At 38.5% G+C, this 23,749-nt stretch overlaps 1 protein-coding gene across 1 annotated transcript in view; it reads right to left on the bottom strand.

Moving 5' to 3' along the window:
• Positions 1-512: 512 nt before the first annotated feature.
• snta1 (syntrophin, alpha 1) overlaps positions 513-23,749 on the bottom strand; it is a 67,215-nt gene continuing 43,978 nt past the window's right edge. The window contains exons 3-8 of the mRNA XM_020939770.2: positions 12,949-13,147; positions 11,612-11,801; positions 9,003-9,133; positions 7,925-8,121; positions 4,002-4,189; positions 513-3,505 (exon numbers count right to left, since the gene is read on the bottom strand). Of these exons, the coding sequence (XP_020795429.2) occupies positions 3,413-3,505; positions 4,002-4,189; positions 7,925-8,121; positions 9,003-9,133; positions 11,612-11,801; positions 12,949-13,147 (998 nt within the window). The 3' untranslated portion in view covers positions 513-3,412. The remainder of the gene's footprint in view (positions 3,506-4,001; positions 4,190-7,924; positions 8,122-9,002; positions 9,134-11,611; positions 11,802-12,948; positions 13,148-23,749) is intronic.

Genomic DNA, 23,749 nt, shown 5'->3' with positions numbered 1-23,749 from the left:
CTGTTAGAGTGGATAAATAACCAGGATCAATACCCTTTACGTGCTTTCTCGCTCTGTCCGTCATGTTGAATTAGTGTTTATTGCCACCAACCAAAATAATTCCCAGCATGCAATGTGCGCTTTTGTCAACAATGAACCTCGCCTATTCCGATTCCTGACCAAGTCGCTGGAGAGAAATGAAATTGAGCGGAGGCACTACGTGGCACCAGCCTGGATATCACATCTGTTCACCATCAATAAATATCTTATCGCATTCCACTGTTATGGCGTGAAATTATCTTAACAGTGGCATAATTAACAGTAGTGAGCTGCACTGGCATTGGCCCTCAGACATCTGTGACTATAGAGAATGTATAGTTTATTTACTCACATAAACTGGTTAATATTGTACCAAAGTGAATAAGAGAAAAGCATAAAAGAATTATACGACTTTCAATTATGTACTATATGAATAAAGCCTTTTGTAAATGTGTAATGAAAAGTTTATTATTTGTTTATATACAAACAACCCAGCAAGGCACACTTTTATTTAAATAAGAATATACAATACATCTTATTATGGAAACAAAACAACTTTTAGTCTTGAAATATATTAATACAGTCTTTTAGGGGTTGGCTAAAGCAAAGGCCGCGTTTAGTTTTTCAAATTATACAAATATTTCTGGCAAAAAAAAAAAAGTCAGAAAATATGACTGAAATGTGAAAGTGTAACAGCTGATAAAATCTATCAAATAATTCAAAAAGTATATTAAAATAAATTTGTACTAAAATATTGGTAAAATTGAAACTAATAATTCTCCAAAAACAAAGCACAGTTAGACCTCTATATAAACACAAATAGGGCTTTCACATACAAGAAAAATATATATATCGTACCAATTTAAGTGGTAATCCACAATTTAACAGTCTCATTCTACAACATGTGTTAGCTGTGTGTGAAATGTAAATGATGAAAAGTAACATTTCGAACACAAATTCCTCATGTGAAACTATAATTATTTTTTCCAAATAAAAAATTCTACTAAAATGTTCTTGAATTCAATGGGATCATACTGTATATCTCGAACAGGATGTGACAAAAAAGGTGGAAAAGTTATGAAGAATTATTATTTTTGGATTAGACACGTAAATTCCTGTGTCTGATTTAGGTCTTATAATAAAATATTGTGTAACAGTATCCAAAAAGTCTGTTAATCAGGTTTACATCTTATGGTTATTGCAAATCATTTTCTGAGCACCACAGTTTATTATTTTCAAGCCATTTTAGTCCTGGTTCAACTGTGGTGTAGTAAAGACATAGTCCTGATTTGGACCTGTTTAAATCCTGGTTAAGTCCTGGATAAAGAAACATTATGCAGCTTTTCCAGCGGAGTCTGTGACCTGTTTGTCTCCATCTAAATCTTACATTTAATATTTTTAGTGCTAAAATGAACAAACTTTCTTATTGTAAATCGTCTTAGTAAGTCATCTCTCCGCAGATCTGAACTGTAACTGGACTTGGTGGCACTACCTGCTCGTCTCTGTAGAGGCGGAAACATTTAATATTGTACTGTGGAACATTCTAGACCAGGGGTGTCCAAACTTTTTTCATCAAGGACCACATATCTAAACACAGACGAAGCAGAGGGCCAATCAAGGGCCGTAGACTGATGCTCAGTACAGGGAATAACTGAAATTTGTGCATGTTTAACACGTTAGAATGAGCCATCAGTCTTTATTCATGCTAAGATCCTTAAAACCACACACTAAATATTAAATATTAGCTTTATCAAGGTAGATTTTCAAAAATCTTGCAATATAAAGTTTATTTTTTATTGATGCAAGGTAATTTGGGCCAAGTCACCTGGAAGTCTGAGGGCCAAGAAAAAAATGTCTGAGGGCCGCATTTGGCCCCCGGGCCATAGTTTGGACATGCCTGTTCTAGACAATGCAAAACCATCTCCTATAAGTAGATTGCAAACTCTTCACCAGAAAAGTTACATAGAGCACAGTTAAGACCTGGTTTCTTCTCAATTCAATCATAGTTTAGTCCTAGTTCAGTCCTGGACCTGGTTCAGTCCTGGTTCAGGCCCACTTTTGACCATGTTTTCATGAGTCAGTTCTCCCGACACCCATTAAATGTGTTCCATTGCAACAGTTGGGAAAATATGGATGCCCGAGGAAGTTTAATGTTTATTTTGTTAGCTTATGTAGTTAACGTAAAGCAGGGGTCTCCAACATGCAGCTCGGGAGCTACCAGTAGCTCTCCAAGGGATTTTTTGGAATTACACGTATTGTGCTGAATAAGTAAAACTGGATTAATTAAATGCCTTTTACCACCATACATGCCTAACCTTGTACACTAATAAGTGGATAAAGGTTTACGTTTTATAGACATATAAATGTTCCTCATCTAAGGCCGTGACTCTTATATTTGCTCAATTTCTTGTGACCGCTAAAACTAGTAGCTCTCTGGCATTTTCATTTTGTAAAAGTAGCTCACTGGAGGAAAAAGGTTGGAGACCCCTGACGTAAAGTATCACTAGCTCCTGCTAATAAATAGAGCCTGTTAGATAATATTAGCTGTCGGCAACTCAATTATGGCAGTTTGACTATGACATGTTCAGAAATCCATCCGACTCAATCTGCTCTGAACTAGTCCAAGTTTCCATTGCACTTTCTCGAGGTGGAGGTCGGTTTTCCTCGAGTCTCGAGCACAAAAGAATGCAGACTTACTTTTAATTGCTTTAGATCCTGGTTCAGGCTCGGTTTTGGACTAATTCCTTACTTGTAATTGATTTAGACCCTTATTTAGACCTATTCATTGATTTCAGAGTGATAAAACGACTGTTACCACGGCAATTAACAATTTAAACACAACAGTATATCTTTTGAACGGTGAACAGTCCTCAAAATGTTCCACGAATACATTCTTACAGCCGCACCGAGTGGTGTATTACGTTGTTTCGCACAGTGTTAATCTGCACACTTATTTATACAGAGCCTTCAGTCGTGGTGTCATCCTGTCACTCTACTCAAGCTGCCGTCATTTACAAGAAAACAAGAAAAAAAACAAAACAAAAAAATGTTTGTCTAGCATCAGTCGGCGTGAAATACCCTTTTATCAATGCTTACAGCGCGAAGAGACAGATTAAACAATGAAAAGACGTGTGACAAAAGGCTTGCTGTGACTCAAAACAAATCAAAAAATGTGCTACAATGCAGGAAACGTGTCAACTTTGAAAAAATATTAAGATGCAGGCTGTCAGAATCACGCGCGTTGGTATAATCTGTCCCCAGTAAACTTACAATCATCAAAAGGTCCATCTTTACTTCCTCTTTGACCAGGGTACCGGATAGGCTGCTCCTCCAGTTGTGCATGTCGTTTTATTGAATATTCCTATTGCTGTGTATGCATATTTATGTGTCTTTATCATGCCAGCAGGCCTAGTCGCTTCACCTTTGCAGACAGGAAAGAGTGGATGATGAAGACTAGAGTTTTGGGGCAACAGTGGAGGTCCAATTGCTGAAAAGGATACAGAAAACAAGAATAAGATTAATATACAGAGGTAAATATAGGTAGAGGTGGCATTCACATCTTAAATTCCTTCTAAAATTCCTGATGTTTAAAATTTTGCTCCGGGAAGAGGTTAGGATTGACTGACTTTGGTGTTTAATTTTAAGATTGAAGATTTGTTGACCTGGATAATATATCTGAGAGTATTTGCATGAAACAAAAACTGTCACTAAGTTCTTCTCTATTAGCATAAATGAAAGAAAGTGGTGCAATCATTTAAATCCAAAGATGTATTTTTGTTAGTCAATGGTAGGTTCAACATTTGTGGATTAAAAGTTTGGATATTTCTTTCAGAAACAGTGAATCTTCTATAGAGTTATATTATAGACCCCTGCCCTCTGTCTGAAATTAGGAAATTATTCTATAGAACAACATAGAAACAACGCATTTTGATATTTTAAGATGCACTGATCCTTTGTAAAAGACAAAAATAGCACAAACATACTATTTCAGATTCGGGGCCTCCAAAGTCGAGGAACATCATGCGGACGCCGTCGTCAGAGGACATCTTGAGACGTTCAAAAGGCTGCTGCAGCAGGACACTCTTCCTCACTCCCATCTCCACCGTGTACAGAGTGAAGCCCTCGTCTATGTGCACGCCCAGAGTGCATTCTTTACCGTTCCAGCTGCACGCTAAAACACAACACACACACAAATACTGTTACTGTGGGGGCTATGCTAAAGAAACAAATATAAGTAATAAGTATGATTCAATGCAGTTTTACGAGTTACATTAAAATCATGAAACTTTTCTAAATCAGTGATGATATCAAAGTTATTTGGAGAACTTTCAAAACACTTCCCTTTAGCGACAGCTGTTACATTTTTAGGAAGTTTTGCCTTGCTTTTCTTCATATAGGTTGATGCTATCAAATAAAATGTATGCATTGTTTATGACATTTTTAAAATAAACCACCGATTTAAATGTGAAATGTGTGAAAGCATAAATATATAAAATATTATAAAGAGTGAAATTGTGAAATATGATTGTAAACAATACACTGAACCCGAGACCTTCTCAAAAGCAGGTTTACTTTTAATATGCACTTGCATTTGCTGCCAGCAGGTGGCTCTGTAGCACCACTTTCAAAGTAACGCCCAAAACATAAACACAGTTTCCTCAGATAAGTTGTGTCAGCAGCATACAGCATATGGATAATGTTAGCACGACTCTGCATGGCACAGATACATCAATATATTGTGCTCAATCTCTCAAACTAATGACACATCTTTGTTTCTTCCTGTAAATAAATGAGACACAAATGCTCACAAATCAGTTAAATGTGGACAGCTTTCTCACTGCACAAACTCCTAATCAGATTTTCTACAGAACAATCAAACGCAACTTCTGCTGCAGCTTACAGCGGGCGCTCCCTGTGGTGAGAGCCCGACTGCTTTGAATAGAAATAACATCTTGTGCCCAGACGCTACATTGGAACTGATATGCTTGAGATGGAAATAAATGAATAATGAAAACAGTATGCACTATGTGAAAAACAAAGTAGCAAAAAAGTGCTGTTAACGCTAAATGCAGTCAATATGAGTACACTATGTTTGTCATAAAAAATACAGTTGGGTTGAGTGTTTGGATGGATTCTTTACAATTTGGAGCGAAGGAGAAGATACAAAAAACTGTTACTGACACCTTTTTTAAGGTAGAACTAGAGATAAACCAATATATTAGGTTGATATTTTGACTTTTTACCGTATCAAGTACTGGCCTTAAATAATATGCTGCTATTTTGTTTTAGTTAATCTGCTGCCAAAAATCCACAAAAGCTTGACATGAACACTTAAATACGAAGAGATAGCTGCACAAAACATGACAACATAGCTCTCTTACGGATTTGTGGTAAAAAGGGGATTGGGAGGAGTTTGTAGTGAATTAAAAAATGAAGAAAAACAAAAACATATAGGTTGATCCCAAGTCAGAACTATGTGTAATTTGTTTTGTATACAGTTTAAAGAGTCTACAATACAATGCAAAGCTCTTCTATTGCATCAACTGTCCCATTACATCACTATAATTATTATAATGTCTCTATCAAAACATGTCTAGAGTTGTTTGTTTCATTCATGCATGCTTTAGTAACTCCTATGTACGTACTATGCATAGCTCAAAACACATTCCCCTCACTGGCACTTTAAAAACACAGAGGAGCTTTATGTATTGCAAAGCCCATACAATTACATCAGACTTGTGCTCTCCGCTGTACAATATAACCCTAACATAATCAAATTTCAAATACATAATCCAGCAGAACTACAAGAAATACCATCACTTTAGTGTCTAAACTAAAAACCTATGGTCAAGGACACAATAATATCGTGGACCATCACAATATATCGCATTACAAGTCTCTTTGCTTAAATTAAGAGTTATGGTGCAGCAATAGCTAAAAAAAGACAGAGAACTACATAGACCATGATCCTTTGCTCCATTTCAGTGCAGACTACATCAAGAAATAACAGTTCTAAGTGCTTTTAAGTAGCATATTCACAGTTTTAGCTGTTTAGTCTCCACAAAATATCACAATAAATATCGTACCGTGAGATGTATATTGTGAAAATATCATACCGAGAGATTTGGATATCATTACAACCATAATCTTATATATATATATATATATATATATATATATATATATATATATATATATATATATATATATATATATATATAATATATATATATATATATATATACTATATATATATATATAAAGGTTGTGGAGAATGACCGAGCCAAGATCCTGTGGGACTTCCAGATACAGACTGACAGAATGGTGATGGCGAACCAACCAGACATAGTGGTGGTGGATAAGAAACAGAGCAGAGCCGTGGTGGTTGACATCGCAATACCAAGCGATGGTAATATCGGGAAAAAGGAACACGAGAGAAATACCAGGGGCTCAAGGAAGAGCTGGAGAGAGCCTGGAAAGTAAAGGCATCAGTGGTGCCTGTGGTGATCGGAGCACTCGGGGCTGTAACCCCCAAACTGGAAGAGTGGCTACAACAGATACCGGGAAAAACAACGGACATCTCAGTCCAGAAAAGTGCAGTACTGGGAACAGCAAAGATACTGTGCAGAACTCTCAAGCTCCCAGGCCTCTGGTAGAGGACCCGAGCTCAATGAGGGTGAGAGAGACCTACCACCGTGGAAGGTGAGAAACACATATATATATTATATATATATATATATATATATATATATATATATATATATATATATATATATATATATATATATATATATATATATCGTGAGCTTTCCCACGATATTGCAATAAATATTGTACTGTAAGGTTCATACCATGACGATATCCCTATGTATAAACAAAGATAAAATTACAATAAAACTGCATAAATGGTGCTGGTTAAATCTGTTGTACCTGATTTTTATTCTTTTGAAAGCCTGAAAAACAGCACTCTTTTTAAACAGTGTACAGTCACTGTGGTCCAAAGTGATTCTTCACCTCCGTAACATATCCAGGCATCCTAATTATGCACTGCAATAACTTCATAGGTGCATTTCACAACTTGCCTTCACAGTGCCTAACAACAACAAGGAGGCAAACAGTGTACTGAATGCAGACAGTACACAGCGGTCTTGTTTTGACCTTATTTTTAACTTAATTTAACTACATAATTGGTTACAGCCACATTAAAGGTGCACTGTGTAACATTTCTAGTGGAGGGTCTATCACCTGCTTGTTCCCATGGAAATATTATTGCTTTGTCTAGAACAGGGACGTCAAACTCAAAATCACAGAGGGCCAACATTAAACGTCATTTAATGAAAAATTTCAACAACATCTGCTTTTTTTCTCTTCTTTCAAAATATATAATGTTAAACCTTTTCATATTAAAATAAATGTTTAATAACAGTTTTCTTAAACATTGAATCCAGAACAAGCAAAATATGAAATAATAACAAAATTTTAAATAAATAATGTCTCTATAGCCTATCTGTAACCAGTAGACCAGCTCTAATACATATTTGATATGATCTTGCGGGCCAAACATAATTACATCGTGGGTCAAATATGGCCCCTGGGCCTGAGTTTGATATGTCTGGTCTAGAATATTCAGTAACAGTTCAGATATGGAGAGTCACTCCTATTCACAGAAGGAATTATTGTATTTTTGAGCAACAGAAACACCCATAATGAATAAATTCTCGATGTTTAATGTCATACCATGGAACATTCTAGACAAAGCAAGAACATCTCCATGGAGACAAGTACAGTAGGTAGCGGACCCACCACCAGAAAAGTTGCACAATGCACCTTTAAATAAATACTTGTGTACTTATTTGTACTTACTCATACTAATAATGTTAAAATGTAGTGTGTATGTGTGTACTACCTGTAGAGACCTCCTTGACGAGCTCGGCGGCGCAGTGGCAGCCCTCAACCAGCAGGTGGGTCCACAGAGACAGCTCTTTGGCAGAGTCCACTCTGAACACATGAGTCTCCACGCCCTGTTTAGTCCCTGAACGCACTCCAAAAGACAGCTCCGAGTCCAGAAGTGGAGACGACTTACCCGGGCCTGAATGCACCAGTCTGCACACACAACAAACATATATATGAATACAGTTTTCAGTAGATTTTGTTTTTATATGAGGAAAATGCATGGAGGTATGACTCATTTCATTGGGTGGTTGTATAAATATGTTCCGTGCTGCTGACATTTCCCATATTCCACTTGTGGAAAAAGTGACTGTGCAGTATGTGCTGGTTTAAAGGAAATCAGTCTTTACTTTTTTTTCTAGATTAGAGATTCTCAAAAGTAGAAAATTACTTACAGAATTGAATCCATAGAATTAAAAGTTAACCAAAACTTTACTCTTGTGAGCTTTAAGTCATGTTACAGTGTTCGTCATCCTCAAAAACAAACCTGGAGCTGTATTTTCTTTCACTCACACATGTCTGAAAAATCCTGGTTTATTAGTCTACATCCCCAAAGCTCAAAACATCTCCATGGAGACAAGCAAGTGTCAGACCACCTAGTTACTCAGTGCACCTTTAAAACTAAAATAATTCCCACTTGTCTAAAGAAATAGTATTGTTAATTGCCATTGTCACATCGTTAAATAGTCAGGGTCACATTTTTATACCTTGAAGGCACTCAAAGGACATCAAGGAACAACTCAGTGTACGCAGACACTAGGGGCGAAGTGGGTTTAAACATCTTTCCTAAGGACACAATGACTGCATTCATCTCTAAGAGCTGGAATTGCACCGCCAATCTGTGGGTCAAGTGGATATGATCACTCAACTAATGATGTTTTTATACTAAGAGTGGGATTTGAGATCAATGGACAAACGCTCACCCAAAAATCACTGAAATCATTATTGAGTATGATGCCTATTTCTTACTAACAAGTACAGAGTTTGAGATTTTAGAATTGCAACATGAGTAATAAATAAAATATCAAAATGACCTGGTAGTGATGAGGGGGTAGCTCTTGGAGGGGTTGCTGAGGCTCTCCTTGGTTTCAGGCAGTGAGGAGTACAGCAGCAGGTCTCTGTCTGTCAGAACGGCGAGCACAGGCTTCTCTGGACCCTGGGTCATCTGGACATGACAACAATCAGATATGGCCAGTTGAAATCAGATAACTAGAATAATCAAATGACTCAATCATTATAAATAACACAGGAAAAATCTGATGCAAAAATGTTGTGACCTCATTAAAAACAGACCTGGAGTTGTGTTTTGTTTCATTCACACATGTTTGTTTAACCCTTTGTTATTAGTCTGTCTACATCTCCAAAGCTCAAAATGGTTTGTTCCACCTAGTGCTGACACATGGTCGTAGTTTTCAAATGAACAGATCCTTTTACCTATAGTTCAGTAGAGATTGGCAATTCCAGGGCTGAAATCATCCAAATGATTCTAATGAAGGTGTAAAGAGTTTAAAAACACAGTGGAGCACTTCTTGTATTACCATATGACAGAGGTGGGACCAAGTTGTCGTCTTGCAAGTCTCAAGTAAGTCTCAAGTCTTTGACCTCAAGTTTTTGACCTCAAGTCCGAATCAAGTTCCAGGTCAAATACAGGCAAGTCCAAGTCGAGTCTCAAGTCACCGGCTCATAAGTCCAAGTCAAGTCCAAGTCCTGCTTTGAGCTTCAAGTCATTTCCAGTCTTTAAACCAAAGTACCAAATATAATATAGCTTAGATTTTTGCAATTTAACAAACTAAATTGTACTTAAAAAAGCAGTGTATATTATATATGAGTATTTATAGAGTATGTATGTGTTGTAGAAGTGTAATTTTTTTTTTTCTTTTTAAATGTCTTGACAATATCTTAATTTGAATCATTATGGTAGGAATAGAAAGAATTCAGATTTAAAAGTGCTTCTCAAGTCTTCTCAGGCCTCAAGTCCAAGTCAAGTCTCAAGTCATTGACCTTCAAGTCCAAGTCGAGTTATTTGGAAGAAAAGGAACAACACATTTTAAAATAACTCTAATATTTTCTCATATTTTTGCCACATTAGTTTGGCTTTTTTGAATAACTGTCCTTGTCAAAACCTGCACAGACTGAAAAGAAAGAAATCAGATTACTCACATCAGATGTTTAGATGACATTTCAGTAATCTGATCATGAATCACAAACACAGTCTCATTCTGAAGTTGGTGGCAGTGTGCATTTGAAATAAGACAGAGAAACTAATTTGCTGTTTGTCACATTTCATTTTTACAACTTTGTGAAATGTAGGATTTTCTGATTCATGCAGTGATTTCCAATTACCATCTTTTTTGAGATGTGTTTATGCCAAATTGAAAATGTGTTTGCATATTTGTTTAACAGTTTAAAGGGCCCATATTACACTATTTTCTGATCTATGTTATAATCTTGTTCCCTCATCACAAACGCATCTGGAGTTTTGTTTCATTCGCACGTTTAACACACAAACTCTGCATATTTAGGCTGAGTTCTTCTCTCAAATTTGAAAACAACCTGTTCCGCCTTGTGATGTCATGTGGAAATACAGAAGTGCCCCACTGTGTTTTTAAACTCCATACACCTTCACTTGAGTCATTTGGATGATTTCAGACCTGAAACTGCCAATCTCTGCTGAAGAAAAGGTAAAAGGAACTGTTAACATGAAAGGCTGTTAACTTTTGGAGATGTAGGCAAACTAATAATGCAGGATTACCGTATTTTTTGGACTATAAGGCACAATGTCAATAATGTTGAATTTTCTCATCTTTTTTCATACATGAGGTGCACCGGATTATAAGGCTCATTAAGCGAAACAAACGGACTAAGGGATCAGTCTCAAGTGTCGTCTAAGCATCCACGATCCATTGGCAGAACGTGGTGTAATTCACCCGCCGATCCCTCTCGGTCGTGGTGAATGTGTGTTTTTTTTATTCCCTATGAGGAGGACTCAAACATACATTGAGTAATAATGTGTTTAATGCAGCTTTGTGCACATTTGTTTAGTTTTACAGAAACAAAACATAAAATGACATGACTAATTTGCATAAACTATAAGCGCTGAAAAAAACATCTCACTCCTAGTGCGCTGATGCGATCAGATTCTGTCGGACTAAAGGACACAACTGGAATATGAGTGTTCTCTCTATGACAGAAGATGTGCTGCTGATGAGTCTTCTTTGTGCTTCTATCACATTGGAGATGGTTCATGTGAAACGTTTCAGATTATAAATATATACTCCACGAGGCTCCTGACTACGGTCGCCATAATGCTCCAACAATTCATCAAGCGCTGTCAAAAAAACATTTTGACAGATTTTTGAGCGCTGTGTATCACATAAAATCAGTTCGACGTCAGTAAGCACAACCAGAATTAATACATAAGGTGCATCGGATTATAAGCGCGGCTTATGTATTAATTCTGTATTAATAAAATACGATACTCAAACATGTGTGAATGAAACAAAACACAACATTATAACACGTCTTAAAATGTTAATTGTCCTATAATGTATACCTTTAAATATTATTGGCCTATAGAATGTTGTGATAACCAAGTAATTTTATGCATTGCAGTTCCTCTTGTATTTCAGATGTAGAGTTGTACCTGCTCAGTTATCCAGCCCAGATGTTTGACCTCCACATCGAGCTGCATGCTCCTCATCTCCTCCTTGACTCGCGGTAACAGGCTGGCAGCGCCCGCTTGGATGGCATTGTACCAGGACTGAGCCATAGCCGGGTCCTTTGCCCGCAGGAACAGAGAGCTCTTTCTGTTGGATGAAACCACTTCGAAATACCTGGCACACAAATGAGAGAAAGAGGGCGAGTGAGGAGAGCTGTGCTGCACAGAGACCCATGCACATTAGAACAAAGCATAGGTGATTACACTGTTCACTGTGAGCTATGTGAGGCTCCAGGCTGCTTAAACTTCTGCTACTGTCAGGGGAGGGAAACAGACATTTTACACTTTTACAATTCATCAAAGAGAAAATTATCTATGTACCAAAACATTGCAGTGATTTGTGCCCAATGGCTTCGTCCCAGTTTAGGACTGGCACAGTGCATATACTTGTAACTTAGGGATGGTAAAATGAAATAATAAAAGTAAATTTAGTAGCCTCAATAACACCTGCTAAAACCTGCTTTCAAAGGACACATATTATGCGTTATTTATAGTGTTATTGGCCTTTAAACATGCTCTTTTGTACCTTTTTTAGAACTTCAAATAATTGCCATATAATGAACCCGAGATTATTTTTCCTCTTGGACCCACACTGAAATCTGGTGTAGGGCAGGACTAACAGCTAATAATTAAGAAACATGCTCAGACATGTTAATATGAGAGTGCAGTTATAATGAACACAATTTAATAACTTGTTTTGAACAAGTCTAGTGATGATTTAAGAGTTTTTACCTATGACATAACAATCCTTGGTATTTTTTATTTTTTTTTTATCAAAATTCAAGAGTTTTTTGTGCTCAGGAGAAAGGGACTTACTGCACTGGTAAACAAGTGTGAATGAAGCAAAATACAACATGGTAAAAAGCTCAAAAAGTAAATTTTGCATAACATGTGTCCTTTAAATACGGTATTATGCAAAATCCACTATTCTGAGAAGAGTTACAGTTTATTTCTCTTATTTAGTCATCTTTGTTGCTGTGCTGAAAACACTGTTCTCACCTCCCACCTATGTTCCTGATCAATTCCTACTCAATGATGTTCTGAACAGGTTGTCCTCTTAATTCCCTTTGCTATGATTTATTTCTAAAAGAAAAGTACTTTGGTATTATGTAGCACATTTTGTGAAATTACAATTTAAAGGTTGTGGTTTGAGGGACTACTTTTATTCAAACTTGTCATTTTGACTTCATGTGAGTAAACTGTATGTCTTCAGCCACTAATATCATAAAATGAATGAATAAACAGAATAAAGACTGTGATACCTGTGCTCTGTATCCGGGGGGCACTGTTTCCGTGACACCTGGCACATCTTGAGCGGGATGCTGCGGGGTTCCCTCAGCTCGGCGGGGGTGGGCTCGGCAGCGCCCCTCTGTGGTGTGGAGGGGGGAGAGTCCCAGGGGAGAGCAGAGCCGGGGGAGCCAGACGTCTTAAAGAAGGCAGACATCTCCTTGATGTACTTGACTGTGCAGAGGAGAGAGGGAGGGGAGCGGTTAGATAATGAAGGCAACTCCAAAGGGACAAAAAGAGCAAATGAGAGTGGATAAGGAGCCTCAGGTTAAAGATGGGGCTCTAGTGAAACTTCAGCTTCAAAGCAGCTGGACCTGTTCTGTGCATTCACTCCAGTAGCTTCCAACATCATGGCTTTTAACTTCCTGGTTTTAGGTGACATTAAGGACATTTGACCATTCAAATTAAATGAAAAAAATTAGTTTTGAATTATTAAGTGCTATGGTAACTGTGCAGATTTGTCATCACTTTGAAACCAATATGAGCTAATCTTGTATTGGAATCTATAAAACATTTTGCATATCTTCAAAATAAAGATGAAATGATACAACTTTTTTAGTTCTGATGCCAGTATTGATACTTTAGCTTCAAGTATGTGTAGTAGTTGTAGCCATTACCTGATATTATTGGATACTACTCCAGGGACTGAAAACAGAGTGCGTTTCATTAAAACACAATTAACTTCTAACAGAATGGCTTCAATTATGTTATGTAACTGTTATTTATCCTTCAAATAACTACAGACCTGCTTTGTGTAAATGAAAGGTCAGACTTGAAGATAGTCTATGTTCTGGACAGAGACAAGCCAATAGTCTTATTACATAATTTTATAAGCCTAACAAGGACTGTACCAGGACACAAATCAAATGAGTTTTTCAAATGACATTACATTCATTTTCCTTTTTTAGTGTGTTCAGTAGTTCAGTACAGAGGAACATAAAAAGCAAAACATGTCAGGGTGATTGCATAAAATCCGGAATACATCATTAGATAAGAAAGATCTGTTCAAGCATGTTCAAAATCATAGCCGTTTGTTTTAACTTCCTTCCTATGAATTAACAATCATTATTATCCTTTCAGCTGCATTGCACAGAGAGCTGGCTTGACTTCATTTGAATTTTAACAGTAATTCTGCGGTTGCATCATTGCTCTGCTCCCACCTCCACCCGCCCAAACACAGCGTGCCCTCTGCCCCAGTGCAGTGGGCTGTGGTAGGACTCTGGCAAACTGACAGAGCTTTACCACTGCGGGTTAAAAATAGCCTTAAGGACATGGCCAGGCAGGAGGCTCAGACCTAAGAGTGGCTCTGGTTTCACTGGAGGAGGTGTGAAGAGCCGCTCCAGACGGGGGGCAAGAGGAGAGGCGACAGAGGGCAGGAGGGGAGGAGGGGAGACTGCCCTGGAAGAGGGGAGTCAGAGGAGGCCCAGCACCAGACACAGATATAGTAGATCTTTGCATCATTCACATTTAATCAGGCTGTCAGATATTAGCTATAAAGACCAAAAATTAAAGTGAGTTTTGAGTGTTTATATAAATTTATAGTAGTATTATATATGCTCTGGTGTAGGCAGGGCATGGTGTCTTACAAAATAAAGATTGTGAATCACCAAGAAACAATAAAACAATGCATAAATTATACATTCTTTTCTTTCTTTTTTGACAAAATGTGGAAATATAATAGGTCTCTGAGTTTCTTTTTGGGTGTGTCACAATTTAAATTTATTTCATCCTTCATTCAAAGCTGCACGTGCAAGCAATAATTTACTGTTGAAATAAACATGAAATTAAATCATCCATCCATCAACACCATTGCTGTGACTGAAACTCAAAACTGGGAGTGTTTTTCACTGAGCACAACGTTCTAAATAAGCAGTTCTCCGGTATCAACTAAGATAATGTTTTGCTTTCCAAGTACCACCAGATCTAAACCCAAACTCCGTGTCCCCGAGACCTTTACTATTCTTTACTATCCCCACAAAGCTCCCACCTGACACACACGTGCAAACTAGTCCCACAGGAAGTCATACCCCATGTGCCAAAGGCTGCGTGTGGACATTGTCTCGCCCTTGGCACAAAAAGATCAGGCGCTATCACGTTTCACAGAGTCCAGACTCCCTCCATAAAAGTCTCTGAACACTAGAAATCTACTGCGAACAACTATGTAACCAAAACGGGACATGGTTTCCAGCCACGGGGGGACCTGAGGCAGAGGTTGGGTTTAAAGGGAGATGACCTAAATGCCTGAACTATGAGCAAAGCGTCTTCTCTGAGTCAGCAGCAGGGCCAGTCTTTCTGTCTGCACGCCCCTCGAGGAACTGGATCCTGTATCACACTGTAATATGACATTCTTTATAAACTCATAGAATACAAGAGGCTTCAGACAATGTTGTAAAGATACTGATATCATGTTGTTAAAAGTCTCACAATTATATCATGGCCTGTCACAATATATTGAATTACAAGCATCTTTGGATAGAGGTATTGTTTTATTGCAGCAACAGCCCAAAAAAAAAACAAAAAAAAACAGAGAACTACATAGACCATGATCCCTTGCTCTGTTTCAATGCAGGCAACATGAAGAAATATCTATTATTTCTAGGGGTGTAATGATATCAAATTTTCACGATACGATATCATCACAGTATGAACCTCACGGTATGATATTTATTGTGATATCGTGGGAAAGCTCACGATATAGTGGGGAGGCTCACGATTAGGGATGTAACAATATCCAAATCTCTCGGTACAATATTTTCACGATATACATCTCACGGTACGACATTTATTGCGGAATTTTGTGGAGGCTGCGAACAAAACTGTTAATATGCTACTTTTTCCTCTTAAAATGCCTTGACAAACCTTAATCCAAAGAACTAAGACTAAAAGTGCTTAGAACTGTTATTTCTTCTAGTAGTCTAAACTGAAAAAGAGCAAAGGATCATGGTCTATGTAGTTCCCTCTGTCTTTTTAGCTATTGCTGCACCATAACACTTAATTTAGGCAAAGAAACTTGTAATTCGATATATTGTGATGGTCCACGATATTATTGTGAGAACTTTGACAATATGATATCACATATTTCGGTTATTGTTGCATCCCTAGTTATTTCATATAATTCTTTGGAAAATGACAGTAATGATTCACACTAAGGTCTTGTCAAGGCATTTTAAAAGGAAAACGTAGCATTTCTACAAAGCCATTATCACAATAAATATCGTACTGTGAAATGCATATTGTGATAATGTTGCATGTTGTTGAGTGAGATTTGGATATCTTTATGTCCTTAAAAATCACAAAGAAGATATTTGAATAACTGAATTGCGGTTTCTGAGTACTTTATTGTTGAGTAAATATTGCAGTAAACATGTGCCCATATAACCTCGCCAATGCCTGATCTCAAAAGCTTAGCAGAGCTGGATCTGCTTAGTACTTGGATGGGTGACTACCGGGAATACCAGCTGCCTCAGTGTGACAGAAGTGGCTTGTGGGAAGCGCCATTGTGTCCTTTGGCAAGACACTTCAGCCACCTTGCCTATGTATGAATGTGCGTGGGTAATTGGTGGCGGTGGGAAGGGCAGAAGGGACAGATTGAGATCTTCACTTCTGTCAGTCTACCCCATGGCAGCTGTACCAGTAGCACCCCGAGTATGGAGAGAATGAATGATGCAATGTAACACACTTTGGGAGTCTTGAAAGGCGATAAATAAATCCAATGCAATATGATGTTGTGTAATAGTATATTTAAAGTAGCACACGATAAAAACAATTGAAAAAGTTTAATTACAATTGTAAGTAGAGGAAAGTGAGGAAGATTTTGAACAACTACTTTTCAGTTAATAAATAAATAAATGCATACATATCTTAACATCTAGTTTAATGAGTTACTTTTTTTTTTAGCAACTTCCAAGATACTCAAATAGCTTTACAATACATGGTTTAATCACTCCATACTCAGTGGTGGTGAGCTTCTTCTGTAACTTCTATAGCTACACCTTCCCTGGGACAGACTGACTGAAGTGTGGCTCTGAATCTGTGCCACTGGCCCTACCACTCAACACTCACACACCCCTTTCATACTTGATTTGGCTCATTTTAACATTTTAACATTTTTTTGCTTCATGTATATTACGCTTTCTAATTTTAATTGTTAGACAGATTTTTTTTACTTAGGATTGATGGCCGGTAGTGGCTCAGTTGATAAGAGCGTTTTTCCAGCTCCCGCAGGTGAATGCCGTCGTTATGTCCTTGGGCAAAAGACACTTATAGCCTGATTCATCAGCCGGTTTCACTTCATTGAAACTGTCTGACCTCGCAGCATTAGGATTCGTTCGTGCGACGGTAGGTGGGTAGTTTTTTTATTTAACCTATTTGGTGGTGACGTATGCAATGTGCTGCTAACGGGCCTAACTGGTATATTAAGCTTTTCCCAAATCCCGTAGGAAGAAGGGCAATAACGTCTTTCCCCTCGATAAAATTCACCAAACATTCTTTTTGTTCCGGCTTTAAATCCTCGAGCTCAGGAATCGTTACCAACACAGAATGTATGGCTCTTCGCTGACTGGCTGGTGTCTGAACTCACACTTCCGGGGTTTTTGCGACCCTTCTAGTGTATTCCGATTCCTGATCTAGTCGCTGGAGAGAAATGAAATTAAGCGGAGGCAGTAGGTGGCGCCAGACTGGTTAAGACACTTAACCCACCTTGCCCCTAGTGTCTGAGTACACTGATGTATGAGTGTGAGTGTGTGAATGGGTGAGTGGTTCCTTGTAAACGCTTTGAGTGCCTTGAAGGTGGAAAATCGCTCTATAAAAATGTGACCATTGACTCCCTTTTACTGTCTTAATTTGTCTGTACAGCACTTTGGAAAGCCACATGTTTATAAAATGTTCTAAATAAATAAAGTGGATTAGATTGCACACACCTTTCTTACTATCCAATCTTTGTCAGCTGCACCACACACTGAACTCTTCTCACTACTATGGGTATTTTTCCATTATTTTGTCGAACACGTAGTGAATACTGATTGGGAACTCTGCTTGAATGACCTTTACAGACTGTTATTAATACTTCAGGCAGTTTCAGAAATAGAATCAAATAAAAAGCACTAGAATAGAGGGGCTGAACAATTTGGGGAAAATATCTAATTGCGATTGTGATTAGATTTGCAATTAGTATTACCAAAGGGGATTCTGTTTAAAGTTCAGAATTCAAAACACAAAAGAACTGATAAAAAGACAGAAATATGAACTAATAAACTATTTCAGCAGATGCACAAATCTAGCCAAAATTCAGAACTTCAGAAATTCACAACACAATATATAACAACCTAAAATAAATAATTAGTTTGGTGATTTGATTGTTGATTCTGTAAAAATCTGCCCACTGAAATTCAAAGCATGCTGTTCTGGATTGCCGGGTAAATAAACGACAGGGTTAACATTTTTTATGCCGAATAAGACTGGGCATTTTGTTGTTTGAGAAGAAAATGATGGTACTAAATGTGTGCAATGTCTCAATTTCATCCATTCAAATTGTGATTTTGATTCAATTGTGATTCATCTTGCTGCCTTACCTGATTAAATTTTTTTCCACACAATGACAGAGAATAAAAAATAAATAAAAATCAAGTTATAAAATTGTGGTTGTTTGTTACCAGGACAATCAGCAGATGCCCTTTGTTTTGGCATCTCAAGTGCGGAGTTAGATCCAGCCGAAGAGAGCCTCGAATCCTTTAAGTCCTCAAAGCTTAAAGTGAGTGTTTATACAATCGTGAGATGTCCCTGTAACTATACTGTCCTTGAAAAATACTTGAAACTATTGCTGCAAATACCATTGACAATAAAGTCATTAATTTACAAGGGTGACTTTTCAACGCTTGCCTCGTGTCTGTTTATAATTCCACTCGCAATGATCTGTTTTATCTGTTGGTAACTATTGTATCATTCAGTTCAGTTTTGTGTGACAGAAAAAATGTATAGGGATAACTATGGACAAACTTAGTCTATCTGAGGTCATAGTATTAAAAGAGTAGTAGTTGTTACATCCAGAGGTACGTGAAAGGTGCAGAAAGAAGACTGAAAAAGTATTTATTGTTAGTGAAAGTGTTACACAGTAGTATTAGCTTTGCTTCTTCTTAAAGGGACAATTTGGAATTTTGGACATAGGACCTCATTTCCTAGAGAGCCAGAGTGTTGGAGATGTGTGATGACACTTTTTTTATTTATTCCATCCAGTCCTTGTATTTGCAGAGGTCACTGGTGCTAGGCTAGTGCAAGTCAATGGCCATAGTTAGCCTGCCACTAAAAACAGTCTTACCCACTCCACAAAACACCCGAAGCAAATCTATTATAACGCCAGACTGTCGATGTGAATGTCTGTGTCGATAAAATAATTTTAGAAGTAAAACCTTTTGATCGATTATAATGTTTCCCCATCATAAACATCCCCTTAAGTTGTGTTTTGTTTAAAGGTTGTATGGAGGATTTTTTTTGTTTCAAATTGTCAATGATAGCATTATAGAGATGCAGTAGCCTTGTAATTATGATGACCAAAAAAAAGAGAATAAAAATTTATCAACTCTGGACGTGGTGGGGCTAAACATTTGCCAACAGATAACGACACTGCCTCATTATCTGTGAGCTGACAAGCTGTCAATCAAACTCCCTACGTTTCTAGCGTAACCGACTTACCTGCGCGCCGCCGGTACGTGGTTTACGTACGCCTGTCACGCAGTCCACAGACGCAAGACGCACAGACGCTGTTTACTCCACCAACGCAACAGTTCTTAGCGGCTTTTTTTTACCTATATCTTCCTCGCAGTTTGCACAAAGTTTGTTGCAATGGCGACAAGAATCCAGGAGCAGTTAGCCGCAAAAGAAAGTCCGTTTTTGAGGTCGCTGAAAGAAGAAGACAAGGGGAAAAGCAGCGAAGCCAAACTAAGGTGATTCTTGTAGATTCATTCCAGCGATGGCGCAACTGAAGCAGACGAAGGGTCTAAAGACTGACGCACTGGTCCACAAATTACTCCTGGACAGGTAACTTCTGCTTATTATGAAAACGTACTTTATTTCCAAGAGCTAGACAAACGTTTTTCAGGACACGAAAGCGATATCCTATGTCTGAAAATGTAATTTTCAAGGCAAAGAAAGAGTCCGCTTGCTGCTGCGTGTTGTAGCTAGTTCATTCGCACGGAATCTCTCTGCACCCTTCTCTGCACCCCTTTCCTGCTCCTCTCCCCGCTGCCCGCTCCACTCTTCCCCCTGCTCCTCACTTCTACGGGCACGGAATCTCCGCGCACCGCTCCCCTCTCCTCTCTCCTCTCCTCTCTCCCTGCTCCGCTCTTCTCCCTGCTCCTCACTTCTTGTCCGCGCACGAAATGTCCGCGCACCCCTCCCCCCGCTCCTCACTTCTCCGCCTTGCCTAACCAACACTGTAGTTAGTTGTTTACAAGTCATGTGCAGCTCACCGGCTGTAAACAAACCTGTTTCTGGCGTAAAGAGGAGGCGGGAGGAGGCGTTTCTACGTAGGGAGCTGTAGGGGAGGGGGGGTGGTTTCACGCATGCGCAACATTTGAAAAAGGACAAACAGTCGCTGGATTTCTCGTTCCTTGGAAAATCCTCTATACAACCTTTAAATCACAAGGTAGCTGTTACCATTAGATTTATTTATCTCCATGGAGACATCAGGTGACACCACAGGGCCAAGTTACAGAAGTCAGGTCTGTGGAGAGGTCAAGCCCACTCACAGCAAGAATGCAAGTTTTTAGATCAGTACAAACCCATGTTGAGTAAATGCAACATGGATACTTTAAATGCCATACCAGGACATTTCAGACAAACAATAACACCTCTGATATTTGGGATGAGCGCTCTGGGAACACATTTGAAGAATAAGCGGCTAGTATTTATTTATCAGGAGCACCTTTGAAGTCTCTGTCCGCTCACATTCACACTGTTTCATTAAAATCAGTTGCAGTGCTTTTGTTCCGCTGCCAACCCATTGATGTTGTACCACTGAGCGCCAACTGCCTCATCCAAACTGGACCAAGGCCATTCAAAAACCTGTGGTCAAACTCAATATGGGATAAGAAGACACAGAAACAAGGACTGAAGCTACACACTGGGTACAAAGAGTTGGGGGCATGTAAAACGTCGGTGTAACTGTGAAAAATATAATGAAATCTAATTAGACATGCACTGGTCCAACTGTGTCTCAGTACTGGTTCATTTGGATACTTTCACTCCTGGAATGAACTAAATGTAAAAGATATCTGTTCACTTGAAAACTACCAGCCTGTGTGAGGGGCCCGAGGTGACACCTAGGGGGGTACTACCTCCTACAGTCGTCTTGTTCGCTTCAGCTCCCAGAATCCCTTTAACTAAGGAAGCACTACACCACCCAACAAGATGACTGGATAAGAGAGAAAAGCAGATGGTATTTTAGCAATAACATAGTGGAACATTATATGCAAAGAAATTACCTAAAGACATGCTGATGCTGGACCCTCTGCTAGAAAAGCTGCTAAGTACATCTTTATATAATTATGCCTGATTTGACACCAGTCACTTGCTTATTTATAATTTATTACTACCACTTATATTTTTTTTCACTTTGTAATTATCTTTCCAGTATATTGTGATCAATGATGTAGTGGGTATTTTTTAAGTGGGGTATGCGATTCGTGAAGTCATCAGTGATGTTATTAATATTAATGCCATTCATAATCACCTACAGAACATAAATTATAGGCTACAACACATGTGCCCAGGACTGAACCAGGACTAAAACAGGATGGAACAAGGACTAAAACAGGACTAGACCAGGACTAATCTTGGACTTGAGAGTGAGAGAGAACCCAGACCAGGCGGAGCAGGGTGTCCGCAAAGTGCGATCAGGCGATGGTTGCGCTTAGCCCCATAGGGCGTGGAGCTCTGCACTGGTTCTTTCTCCTGCGGTTACCTGACAGTCTACTCGGGCGCACCTCCGGCCCCATCCCGACACTCAGTTCTGGGTCAGTCCTGATTCAGTTCTGGTTCAGACCTGCTTTAGTCCTGGTTCAGTCCTGGTTCAGTCCTGGTTCAGTCCTGTTTTAGTCCTGTTTTAGTCCTGTTTTAGTCCTGTTTTAGTCCTGGTTCAGCCCCTGGTACAGTCCTGGTTCAGCCCCTGGTACAGTCCTGGTACAGTCCTGGTACAGTCCTGGTTCAGTCCTGGTTCAGTCCTGGTTCAGTCCTGGTTCAGTCCTGGTTCAGTCCTGGTTCAGTCCTCGTCCCTCATGTCTCAGGTCACTATAGGACAGTACTGCAGATAGCATGAGCCTGTACAGGCTGTTTTCATCATTGCCAATAGCTCCAGTTTGACATTTAAGTTGTAGCTATTTTATATTTGTTATTTTTTTATATCTCACGTCGGGAGAAGTGGGTGTACGGCGTACCCCTAGGTACCACGCTCACTACACCCCTGATTGTGATGTGTGAGCTTCTGTGACTAAATATTTTCCCTTGTGGATCAATATAGTTTGTCTAAGTGTCTAAGTTAAAATAGAAAACGTAAAAAATAATTACCAAAGTTACACCGATTCCAAATACTCATGGTGTTTACCTCTATTATAGCATAGAATCTTTAACAGATTTTTTTCCTGTTTCTAAAATGTTTCAAATGTGTCAGTATCTTAAAATAATAATACAAGCCCTGTGAAATGTTACAGTTTAAAATGCCATAGATAAAATTAGACTAGGGAGAAGAAAAAAAAACTTGCTTTCCGTTTGCTTTCTGTGCATGTGCTGTTTTTTGGTTGGAGCGGGAGGCGGGACAAAAGTAGCACAAAAACAGGCTTTATTCTCAAAGGTCATTATTCAGAATTATGCAAGGCACAGTTTACAGATGTTCTCCATCCTCCACAAACTAGAGCAGAGTGAGCCAAAGGAGGCAAGTGGGAAGTGTACTACTGCACAGAAAACTGTATTTTTACTATACTATACAATATGAAAAGGAATACTCTTTACTCATATACTAAAAATATAAGTAAGACAGGGTACCTTTCTTTTCTGTCAGTATTTAGAATAGCTGGTTTTCAGTACTAGTAACTGTACTTTTTTCAGTACCTATTAATTATTTTATTATCAGTTATCTAGAACAGCATAATAATGTTCACAAATGCCACTGTATTTTATTGTTAATGTGGTTAAATTGTTTTCATACCAGAATCCTCTTACCCTTTAACATTGCACTGTACTGATCTTATGTTAAAACTGTACTCAGCCTTAGATATACTTGTAAAAGCTTATGTTTATGAAACATTAATAAGTTATACTAGGGAGTGGAAATGGTTTAGTGGTTAGACAGTTTGGTTCAGTTGCAGCTTTGATAGGTATGTACTAGTATGGTGTCCTTGGGCATGACACTTCACCCACTTTACTTATGTAAATGTGGTGTGTGCATGTGTAGTTGTTGGTGATTGGAAAGCCCAGTGGTACACTTTGGCTGTAGTAACTTGTAGTATAACATGTTGAAAGGTCCTGTATTACAGAAAATGGGTTTTGGTGAGCTTTAAGCCATGTTAGAATGGTGTTACTTCCTCAAAAACATACCTAGAGTTGTTGTTTTGTTTTTCGATCACATATTTGAGTAATCCTGTGTTGTCTGTCTACATGTCCAAAGCTCAAAACGCTCTGTTTCACCTTGTGTTGTCATAAGGAGGTAGTTTTCAAGTTAACAGCTACTTTTTACCTTTAGGCCCCATCCACACTAGCACGTATTCGAGTCGTTTTCGTCGAGGATGC

This window comes from Boleophthalmus pectinirostris, unplaced genomic scaffold (assembly GCF_026225935.1).
Source record: "Boleophthalmus pectinirostris isolate CB_2022bp ecotype Guang Dong unplaced genomic scaffold, ASM2622593v1 HiC_scaffold_3, whole genome shotgun sequence".
NCBI lineage: Eukaryota > Metazoa > Chordata > Actinopteri > Gobiiformes > Gobiidae > Boleophthalmus > Boleophthalmus pectinirostris.
Note: the sequence above shows the minus strand (reverse complement) of the source record. Positions and strands in the feature narration are given on the sequence as shown.